General features: G+C 42.6%; 1 protein-coding gene across 1 annotated transcript in view; it reads left to right on the forward strand.

The window, feature by feature from the left end:
• Window positions 1-11872, forward strand: part of FAM107A (family with sequence similarity 107 member A) — a 47282-nt gene extending 35410 nt beyond the window's left edge. Inside the window, exons 3-4 of the mRNA XM_054978289.1 lie at window positions 1416-1572; window positions 8227-11872. Of these exons, the coding sequence (XP_054834264.1) occupies window positions 1416-1572; window positions 8227-8334 (265 nt within the window). The 3' untranslated portion in view covers window positions 8335-11872. The remainder of the gene's footprint in view (window positions 1-1415; window positions 1573-8226) is intronic.
• The last annotated feature ends 240 nt before the right edge of the window (window positions 11873-12112 follow it).

Raw genomic sequence — 12112 nt, forward strand, 5'->3', positions numbered from 1 at the left:
ACCACAAGATTACTGGTGAAATCCCTCCCTCTGCTGGAGAAAAGGAAGAAAAGGACTTGGAATTGTTTTTTTTGTTCTGAAAATCTTAATAAAAGTGCAAATGATTTAATAAATATATTTCATTAAAAACATGTAAGTATACACTCCTTACTGCAAATTATAATTGTTCAATACATTTTTAAGGATGCATCCATTTTACCATGGAGTTGGTAATAATACTGGATGGATTATATCTAACCATGCATGAAATATCAGGCCAGGGTTCCAAAAATGTTAAGAATGTTTCCATTTTAGCACAATGAGTCCAAAATATTATGTCTGGAAAGGGAGAAAACACATTTTCGATCACAATTTATACTAATACTGGATTAATTATATCCAACCATGTCTGATGTACATGACCAGGGTTCCCAATATGTTTTTCGTTGTCACATGAAACCATGCACAGTCGTTCAGAAGTTTGTGAGCCTCTCTTACTTTCACTGGGGAATAGAAACTACACTCTATCTATTTAACCAAAATCTGCTCAGATCCCCTTCTGCCTCTCTTCCTAGTGTTGGAAGAAAGAACTCTGTCCCCTTCTGCCTCTGTCATACCCAGGGCTCATTTCGAGGGAGGAACGTGCGGGAACGCAGTTCCGGCAGTTCTCCAAAGAGGTCACATGTCAGGTGGCCCCGCCCACCTGATTCTCGGCCATTTTGGGCCCGTTTCATCCTGGATTGGGACCGAAATGGCCTGGATCAGGCCTCTGACGGGTGGTGGATCATTCTCCTGCTCAGCAACAGCCCAATCCTGACCATTTTGGGCCCCTTTTCAGACATTTTCAGCCCCTTTTTGCCATTTTGGGCCAAATTTTGGCCCCGAATGGCCAGGATTGGGTCCAAAACAGGCAGGATAGGTGATGTCAGGGGGTGTGACATATGCAAATCAGTTGTGGTAATGACACATTTCCGGTGATGTCAAGGGGTGTGGCATATGCTAACGGGATATACTAATGAGTTATGCTAATGAGTTCCTCCAGCTCTTTTTCTGCGAAATGACCCCTGGTCATATCCATCCACTTGGGTTGAAAGAAAAGCCAGACAAATATTTAACCACATCATTTCTCACCCCCTTCTATGTTCCTGGGAGAGTTTACATGCAGAAATTCAGCAAGTGGAACAGGGTTGTTGTTTTTTTCCTGGCAAGCAAATGTAGCAGCAGGGAATCTTTGCTTAATTTCTGCTTCTAACTCAGCTGTTGAAGATTCAGGAGCCCTGCCGCAAAACACACACACAAGTTGATAGCCCTGCTCCAGGATTTCATATAGGTCATTGGCATGAATAATAAGGATTAATTTTTCTCCAGTATGCATCCCTTTGTTCCTAAACCCCAATGTTAATTGACCTATCCCCCCCCTCCCCCTCCACTCACAGAGGACTGGGAGTCGAGAGCAAACCAGAATTGCAACGAGTCCTGGAGCATCGGCGACGAAACCAGCTGATAAGACAGAGGAAAGAAGAAGAAGAGTCAAAGAAACCAAAGTCTCCATTTGAACAAGAACTCATGAAGAGGCACCAGAGGCTGGATCAGGTAGAAGACAAATTAGTGAATTTGCTTGTACCCATCTAAGACTGAGCCAGTACAAAAGGGATGTTCGCATGCACTTCATATGAACTCTTTGGGATGCAAAGCCCTGTCCAGATATGCGGCACAATCAATGGTACCTTTGCATGAGTCACCTGGCTTGGTGGATGGGGTCAGTTGGTGTTAGAGATGAATGCGCCCCATGGCTTTTGAGCTAATCTACCATGCAAGGTAGATTTGACTGAAAGCTGTTGGGTCCATTAAAGTCCCCATTTTGCACTTTGAAATGCCACAAGTATCCCTCAGCCTTCTCCTGGGGTAGCTGAGTGGCTGCATTTCTGTTGGTATTTAATCCCCTGTCTTTCACCACTTACAACAAGTTCTTCAAACCCAGTGAAGTCATGGGAGAGGTCTAAGCTTGTAAACAGGTGCAGGATAGCTGTTTTTCAATCAGCCCTGCAGAACAGGGCAGCAAGCATAGTTCTGCCCATCAAACAGTTCCTGGATAGAAAACTTAATTAAATTCTTGGCATAACACCACACACATCTCCTGAAGGGACAATTATCGACACACTACAGCATGTATTTTCCTCGTTTTTGTTAATATAGGCAGGTTCTTTCTCCCACGCTACTTAATTGCAGACACTTACAAACAATGCAAGACAAATCACGGGGTGGGGAATGCAGCCAGGCTTTGCGGGAACATCCCATAAGCTCAGTTGGAAGGATGCAATTAAACATTTTTTATTAAAAGGAATACCTTGCAGCTTTTTAAATAGAGTGAACTCATCTGTAGGTGATGTAATTAGCAGCTTAATTTTCCTTGGCTTTAATTTTTTTTAATTTCTCTTTTTTTTTGTCTACACTCAGCTTGATTGTAGTAGTTTCCTAATTATGTTGGCTTACTGTTATCAAAAGCTGATAAAGACATGACCTAACCATCTTTTTGCTAACAGCTATCTTTCTACTTTTTTAAAAAGGATTTTTTTTCCTTTTTGCTGCTTCCTATTTTGCCAAGCGGAATGCAATTCCAGGGGCAATTTGTATACCATCAGTTGCTTTATGAGGACAAAGCATTTTATGCTCTTTGTGTGTGTGTGTGTGTGTGTGTGTGAGAGAGAGAGAGAGAGAGAGAGAGAGAGAGAGAGATTTATGAACATACAAGTTGAGCCTAGGAGAAAAGATAAGTGCTTGCTTGAAGCAGCTGAAAGTTATAATAACATTTGATTTATATACCACCCTTCAAGATAACTTAATCCCACACTCAGAGCGGTTTACAGAGTGTGTTATTATCTTCATGGCAATCACCCTGTGAGGTGGGTGGGGCTGAGAGAGCTCTGGGAGAGCTGTGACTGACCCAAGGTCAGCCAGCTGGCTTCAAGCAGAGGAGTGGGGAATCAAACCCAGTTCACCAATTAGAGTTCTGCCACTCTTAACCACTACACCAAACTGTTATTCTGGTGAAGTGGTAAGTGTCAGACTATGATTTGCGAGACTCAGATTCGTATCGTACGAATCCCTACTCTGCCATGGAAACGGAGTGAATTTGGGACAGTCAATATCCCACCATCCTAACCTACCTCACAGAGTTGGTGTTGCAAGGATAATGTAGAGGAGAAGAGGATGATGTTATAAGCCACTTTGGGTCCCAATTGGGACCGGGCATCACCTTTAGTCATCTTTTGTCTAAAAGCTCCAAACTCTGTAGCCTTTCCTTGCAGAAAAGGAGCTCCTACGGCTTAATAATTTTGAATGCCCCTTGCTGCACCATTTTCACCTTTTGAGATGGGGGACCCACTTCAAAGACCTTCACTGCCCAGTAGGGAAATACCTCTAGCAAGCAGCTGGACAAAGGGCTCGAGGATAAATCATGTCCTCTTCCGATAGCCATGACACTGGAGTTCTTGTCCCTTTTGTTGTTGCTATTTTCATTTAGATGATGCATCATTTTCTGACACAGAAAGTTTTCTTCTGCTCACATTCTAATAAGATAGGAGTTTTAACCACTTGGCATCTCCTGTATTAGACAAACCACCCCTCTGGGATTACTCCCCACCCCCCCACACCCCAATAATTAAGTTCCTTCAAAATGTTTCAGCGACCCTAAATGCTTTCCAAATTTTGGATCCAAGTTGTTGTTGCAATTAAAAGATTGAGGATGAAAGCTTCTCGAGGGTCTCATTATTTTGTTCTTTTAGGGCTCGGATTTTGGGTGTGGTAACCAACTGATTAAGATACTTGACGTAGCAGTGCTTGAAGGTTGCATGTTTGTATCTTGCCATGGGCATGTTTGCATAAGGATGGGAGGGCAGGTATGGATTCCAACTGATCTGAAGCTCAGTCAGGACACAATACATTCAAAAGAGGCTGCAAATATCCTGTGAGCTCTCTTGAATGTATGTGTACAGAATGTACATACAAAATGTACATACAGAATGTATGTACAGACACTGCGTAGCATCAGTCTCTGCACCCTCTTCCTCCTCCTCTTCCTGTTGGGAATATGAACATCCCAGCATCCAATTGTCCAAGATGAAAGAAGAGACCTTTACCTAAGGTTGCCAGCTCTGGCTTGGGGAACTCCAGGAGATTTGGATGCAGTACCTGGGGATGGTGGAGTATGGTGAGGAGAGAGAGCTCAGCAGGGACATGCCTTCTGAAGCTGCTATATAGTGAAGTGAGTGCATGTAGATGTGGGGGGGGGGCATAGCATGCAATCACTGTGCAGCCCTATATCTGCGTATCTTGCATATAGAGTTTGACATCACTGACATCGCTCAGAATTACTTAGGGCCTTGATATATATAATATCCTGCTACATCAAGGATTGGAACCAATACTTGCCTGCAAACACCTGGATGCAGAGAGAGGAACAAAATATGGGCACCAGTCCAACTTCTGGGAGTGATTACCACCTCCACCACCACCCACGTACATCTAAACAGAAGCTGTAAATCTGTGCAAGTCTGGGCAGGATCATGTACTGATGAGACGTGATCTTGAAAAAAAATCTTTTAAAGTTGGAGATCAATCTTGGTGGAATATCTCAAAACCAACCCCATTCATTCGTTTAATTTTCATCATTAAGGGTTTTACCATAGCTGTCCCTATATCGTGTGTAAGATCTGTCTTCATCCAATAAACTCTTTCTTGAACATTCCCCAAACACATAAGCCCTGGATCGAAGATGGGCCTTCAAATTAAAGGAGACAGATAATGTCACAATGTATGGTCCTTTGCTGAAAGCAAATAATACTCACCAGTATTATGTTTTTTAAAAAGTGATTGCATATACTTCTTTTCTTGATAGAAACCACTCTTTCTTAGCTGCCTGTCTTGCTTCTAATCAATAAAATTTGGTATTAGGTTAGAGATGCACGCACATACACAAAAATCGGTATTTTTCAGTTCCAGTTATCAGGAATCCAGTAAATATCAATATTGCCAATATTTGGGTCCAAAAATACTAGTTTAGTATTTGGATCTAGACTTTTCCAAGAATCTATATATATTCAGCTTCATTGCAATGGAGTGAGGGCTAGCCATCCTCTGAAGCCCCCCAAGCATCAAGACAATTGGGTCCAATTCTACATGTCCCTGAACAAGGACCCTCCAGCCACTGTCCATTGTTTCCCTGGCAGGGGTGGGGAATCCAAAGCTTTCTCCAGGGCAAAGATATTACTGTCAAACACAAAAAGAGCAACCACTGATCCAAAACCTCCCCAAAACAGCAAACAAAGCCCAACAGAGCTAGAGAATTCCAGCAGAACTAATCTGGCACCAGAAGCCACACACTCCAGAAGCTGCAACCATTTGCAGCAGCTTTTTCCCTTTGATTTTGGTGGTTTCTATCTTGGGGGAAGGAGGGGAGTGTCAGACAGCAAGTTAGGGAGAGCTCTAAATGTCTGTCCAATCATGACAATTCTCTCAAATCAAAGCAGATCATGGGTGTTTCCACACGTCCCAGTACAGCACTATACTCACGGACCAAGGGCGTCTTCCTGGCGCGATTTCTGAGGTCATCGTACCCCAATACCACTCTCAAGGCACGATGGTGTCAGAAATTGTGCCAGGAAGACGCCCTTGGTCAGTTAGTCTTGGACGTGTGGAAATGAAGCAAACTAAGCTGTATGCTGGGACGCGTGGAAATGAAGCATACTAAGCTGTATTGTACCTTTACATCCTAACTCTCTTCTTTGCTTGACCGCTCCCACCTCCTGACTGGGGCCGATTCCAGACGGCCCCCCGCCTCGCGAAACGTCACGCGTCGTCGCACAGAAAACGTGAAATATTGTGTTTTCTCGCGCGAGTTTTGCGCGACGTTGCGCAAAACTCACGCGAGAAAACGCGATATTTCGCGTTTTCTGCGCGACGACGCGCGACGTTTCGCGAGGCGGGGGCCATCTGGAATCGGCCTGGGTTATAAAGGCTTAGGGATTTCCACTACTTCCTCTCTGAAGATGGGAGCTCTGATTCTCAAAAGCTTATACCTTGAAAAGCTTGTTGGTCTCTAAGGTGCCCCTGGACTCAAATCCCAATGATTCACTCATATGGTTTTTCAGAGATAATCTTGGGGGGAAATTGACATGATTGGACAGACACTCAAAGCTCTCCCTAACTTGCTGTCTGGGAGTCACCTCCCCTTCCCCTGTTTTTCCCCCAGGAGTGAAACCTCCAAAAGCAAGGGGAAAAGCTGCCACAAATGGCTGTTTTGGAGAGGCTTTAAGTCAATGTTTCCTCTTTGTGTGTTTGACATTGACTACTTTGCCCTGGAGAAAGCTTTGGATCCCACCCTCCCACCCCCAATAAACAATGGAGAGTAGTTTGGAGGGACAACTCTGCTAATGAAGTTCACCGCTTAATGTACATCACCATGCTTCTTGTTGTGAGAATAAAATGGAGGAGGAGAAATCATTGTTGCAAACCTCATCAGATCCCTATTGAGGAGAAAAGCAGGGATAAATATTTTAAGAGAAATAAATCCTAAGCAAATAAACAGGGAAAGGATTTGGAGGAGAAGATTCCATTTTACTGTGGTAATTCTGCCCAGCTAATAATAGAAAATGCCCGAAGGTTACATTTTCTTTTACTTCTGACAGTATTTAGTTTTTGTTAACTCATTCTTTTGAGATTCAGACTTATATCGAAATATTCAGGTTTTCTGAAGCATATTTATCTAGACACCTCTCCAAATGTTTGCAGAGTTTTTGATAATTCATGAAAAGAACATGAATACAGATTTTAAAACAAAGCGATATCATTCATAGAACGAAATGTTTGAAGTTGAGTTGTCGCAAATCCTACAGATCTTGTTATACAAAAGTAAAAATTACTCACCATCTAAACAGATCAGTGTTCACCAGTGTTCATATTCAATGCAGCATGTGTAATATATTTGTACTCCAGTCTGATTGCAAGAAATTTAAAAACAAGTCTATCAAAAGTCCATCAAAAAAGTTGATGGCCCCGCTGGTGGCCCCGCACCCTGATCTCCAGACAGAGGGGAGTTTAGATTGCCCTCTGCGCCATGGTGTGGAGGGCAATCTAAATTCCCCTCTGTCTGGCGATCAGGGGGCGGGGCCACCAGCCATGTGACCATTTTCAAGAGGTTCTGGAACTCCATTCCACTGCGTTCCAGCTGGGAAAAGCCCTGATAATAATAACAACATTCAATTTATATACCGCCCTTCATGATGACTTAACTCCCACTCAGAGTGGTTTACAGAGTATGTTATTATTATCCCCAAAGCAACAAACACCCTGTGAGGTGGATGGGGCTGAGAGAGCTTTGAGAGAGCTGTGACTGACCCAAGGTCATCCAGCTGGCTTCAAGTGGAGGAGTGGGGAATCAAACCCGGTTCTCCAGATTAGAGTCCCGCGCTCTTAACCACTACACCAAACTGGCTCTCCTAACAATGTAAGGCCCTAACAATGCAATCCTAAGCAGAGGTACCCCAGTCTAAGAGCATAGACTGAAGTAACTCTGCTTAGGATTGCACTGTAAATGTCTTGAGGCTTAGGTACCTGAAGGACTTCCTCTTCCCATATCATCCAGTCCACCAGATAAGGAGCTCTTCTTAACTCCTGCTCTCTGTGCCCCGTTCTATTGAGGTGAGGTGGGTGATGGTAAGAAACAGGGCTTTTTTAGTGGAGGCTCACCTCTGAAATTCACTTCATCCATGGAGTAGACCTTGCTTACTTCCCCCTTCCACTGTAGCCCAATGTTCAATAAGAGCTTCTGGTCCTCCAAGAGCAGCCTTTCGGAAGACATTTTGGACTACAAGAGGAGGGGGAGATGCAAAAAGTTTGTTCCACTCTGCTGATGGAAAATCATTCTGTCAGTGGAAATTTTCCAACAGGATCAAAACCACTATCCTTTGATTAAATTTTGGTATGAGGCGTACTTATTGCCAATTTAATTAATAAAAGTGTTATCTAAGGAGTACATCACATTACTTTGTGTGCCAAATCCAGATCACAAGTCACCGACTGATCATCTCTTCTTTAAGGTGTAAAGTCCTACCTGGATTGGACTGGGGGAAAGGAGTTGAGCTACACGATTATTCCAGCAGTACAGATCTCTGAAGCAAATGATTTATTACTAATGTTGCTGCTGTTCTTTGAAAATAACAGCACAAAACCTGCATTCCTTTATTTCAGATGGAAAGGGAACAAGAGAAGGAAGAAGAAAATGCACCAGAGTTTGTTAAGGTCAAAGAAAACTTGAGGAGGACATCAACGCTAACTGGAGCAGAGAAGGTTGCATAGCATCAGCTGAGACCAAAACAGAGGAGGATCTTCTGTTTGTTTGATTGTTTAAACACTGACATGTCTGTATATGGTGGACATTCACAGTTATGTCTTTGGGGTTACTTACTGTTGTTAATGCTTGTTACAGTAGAAATCCCTCCACATGGCCTTTTTCATAATCACAAAAGGGTAAACAGCAAGACTATGGAGACGAAACAAGAAAATGAAAATACAGTTGGGAATTGTAATTACCAGTATATACATTTCCTCTCATGTATTTGGGCCATGTTAAAGTCCTGTCCATTCCTTATAAATCTTCGTCTAACCCCTCCAGATATAGCTTGAGCTCATAGTAGAGACATTGTGGAGAGGGAGATGCTACAGAAAGAGCTGTGGACCTCATTATATGTAAGGATCTCAAAAAGCTAAGTAGGCCAAGAATTTCTGCTGCTTGTAGTGATATCTAGAACACTGGTAGGCTAATCTTTCCCTTAGAGTAGCTTGCTGTATACCAGACAAGCAGCGAAAATGGAACATCTTGCCAGCTGGGAATGTGCTAGATAAATCCTAGAGCACATGCCTCTATAATTGCTTGATTTATGGTGCATTTGTATCTAAACGACAAAGCCACAGTACAGGAAATAGCATCCTGTTGTTTAGGAGATGTGGAGGAAATACTTTGTGTTTAGCATCATTTCTGGGATGGGGTGGTTCTTTGGTGGCTTCAGGCATAATATGAACCTTTACAACGTCCCTTAGAGCTGATCAACTCCAAATGAAAAGAGTGTGCTGGATTGTACCATAGAGGTGGGTGACTTCCAGTTGCCCCTATATTTTTCAACCTCTGGACTGTGAGATGAGGGGAGAAGACAGAGTGACTGTCTTCCAAAGGGAACTGTAAGAGCTTTACTGGAAACAAGTTATTTTTGTGCTGTGGCAAGATCAAGGCTGATAAGTGGAAACTGGGAGATGGTGCAGAGAGAGGCAAAGAGACAAAAAGGCAGAATCGTAAGAGTTAGGCTTGCCAACTCTGGCTTGGGAAATTACTAGATATTTGAAAGTGGTGTCTGTGGAGGGATTTCACCTAGAATCTATGGTATACCATAGAATCTGCCCTTCCAAAGCTGCCATTTTCTCCAAGAGAACTGATTTCTGTTGTCTAGAGATCAGTTGCAAATCAGGGAAAATGCTAGGCCCCACCTGGAGGTTGGCAACCCTAATGAGAGACGGATGCGGCACAGTTCTAGCGGCATAGAAGTCTTGCCGTCTGGCCACCAACAGCCCCATCCAGCTCTCTGATGCCTTTAACAAATCTTGCACGTTTTTTTCAAGTAACCAAAATGACTAGTTATATTATTTTTAAAATAAATACATCTGAGGGCTATTGCAGAATTTTAGATGACAAGGGGGTGTTCCTGGCAGTCATTCCCATATCTGAAATCCAGTTAACAATATTGGTGCCAGATCAGGCCCATCATGATGTCAAAAGCAGTAAAACATGAGGAATTAGCAGGATTAGGAGGTGGGTTAGAGTTGCAATCCTATTCAAACTCTATTGAAATCAGTGGGTTTAGACTAGAACAACTGGGTTTAAGACTGCATTCTTAGTGGCCATTTTCACTGTAGAAGAAAAAACACAGATTTTTTTTTTTAAGTCAGGAATGATCACTCATGTGTCTTCCACTCATTGCACCGCTGACTCCTGTGTCAAAGACAAAAAGACAAGGCCCAGCAAGCTCTTTGCTTATGTTGCGAGCCTGGTTGCTTCCTGGCTTCACAAGTTGAGGAGCAGGGCTAGTCCTTCCATGAATGAGAAGGAGGTGCATCTTGGGGTAAAGTCAGTCATCTCCTGACGAAGGAAACGTTGACTCTCAAAAGCTTTGCCTCAGAAAATCTTGTTGGCCTTTAATGCGCCACCAGGCTTGAATCTTGCAGTTCAGTCATCACTGTTATACTTTCATCCACCACAGGGATGCTGTTTAGATTTTCTCCCTCCGGCATCACATTATAGCCTGTTTCTGGTACAGATTTACAGATCTGCAAATAAAAGATGGCTTCAGCAGTCAGACTTGCCCATTCCTGTTACGCTTCAGGTGGGCTGCCTACCATTTGTTTAACTTTTAATGTGTTGCATGTTAATTTAGATGTTCATCTCTCATCCTTAAACATAAAAATCAACTTGTTTTAAAAGTTACAAAGCTGCTCCAGGTAGAGGAGGGAAGATTCGTATAAACAGGTTCTAGCTAATAAGTATCCTCCATCTTTCGTCTTCAAGTCATCCAAAAAAACCCTTCACAGCCATGATTTAAGAGCTTGCCTTGGGACAGAGGAAATATTTTTTGCTTACAAAGCAGCTACGCTGCCAGGCAGAGCTCCCTTCAAGGAAAGACCATTATCTCTTACTACCAGCTATGTAGGCTACATGTTCAGTCCTTCCATGCCAGAACTACACAACACTGTGCTAAATGAACTAATGTGTTTGTTCAGTATAAAGAGACTCCATATGTTCAGTTTTAAAGCTGTCTATGTGTCTACACACAGTTTTTAATAGTCTCCTTCCAGTTCTTAGATGGTTGTTCTCCTACATCTTTTATCAGCACAGTGATACAGTGATCACAACTAATGAATCCTTTGTCTCTGTGGAGTAGAGGGAAAGATGGGGGAGGGGGTTTCTAGTAGTAAGAGGACCCATAAAAGGTCTTTCAAGTCAGTCTTTCACACAGGCAGAAATCACTTTGGTGGGCTACTAATCTATATAGTAACAAGAGAATATAAACCTGAAGGTGTTTACATGTAAACTCAATTCAGGAGTCACTAAGAAGGTGATAGGCATGTCTCTGGTTCATGGCTGAACTTACATGCTTACTTTCTGCGCTTATTTTCTCCTCCCTTGGCACACTGCACTGAGACTGAAAATGAATTATGGTGTACCCATGTAGATGCCTTCACTTGCTGAAGTTACTGACTTTCCCAATAACTGAGATTTCTTAATCCAGATTAAACTATGGTGAGAATTCCAACTATGGAAGCAAACTTCTCTTGGTGAAGGCACTTGCATTTGGGTAGCACACAACTAATGAATTAGTTGAAGACTTTCAATCTTCAGTCTCTTTGTGCTTCTTGAGAGGGAGGGAGATTGCAAGCATGGCAAAAAGCCAGACTCGTGCTCAGCACATACAAAACTGTGATTTGTTCAAGAGTGCAGCTTCCCAAATTGCACTCTAGATTACCCGAACTGGTCCAGGAAACTCAACAATCATTCCTCCCAAGAAGTGCAACAACTTCTGATAATTTCATATACTGATATGACCCTGATGGTGTTCAGCCTGTATAAAAGGTTCCACAAATTGTGTACCTAGAGTGTTTATTACTTTCCCTAGAAAATATTCATTACCCGCAAAAACTCATTTCTTACACAATATGTGAGTGATGTATTTACACGCAGTATGTATGATATATATAGTGATACTGACCATGTATTGGCTGCATGTAATCTCAAACGCTCATATAAAATTAAACTGACTCTGTGAGAAAGGCAGAATATGGATAAATTAAATCATTGTCACTGTTGCTTTTTGTGGGGTGTGGAGGGGGTGCTATTAGTGAATCAATGAGCAATTGGATATTTTGCTAGAATGGAAGATACCCCATGAGCAAAAGAAGCAGCCAAATAAACTGATTTCACATTTTTTAAAAAAATTAACAAGTTTGAAGAAAGGCTGATCTTTCAGTGCTGTGTTCAGACTTATTATGAAGCCCCCAGGTCCAGAGGCCTCATTCCTCAGAGGTGCGTCTT

This window comes from Eublepharis macularius, chromosome 4 (assembly GCF_028583425.1).
Source record: "Eublepharis macularius isolate TG4126 chromosome 4, MPM_Emac_v1.0, whole genome shotgun sequence".
Lineage (NCBI taxonomy): Eukaryota > Metazoa > Chordata > Lepidosauria > Squamata > Eublepharidae > Eublepharis > Eublepharis macularius.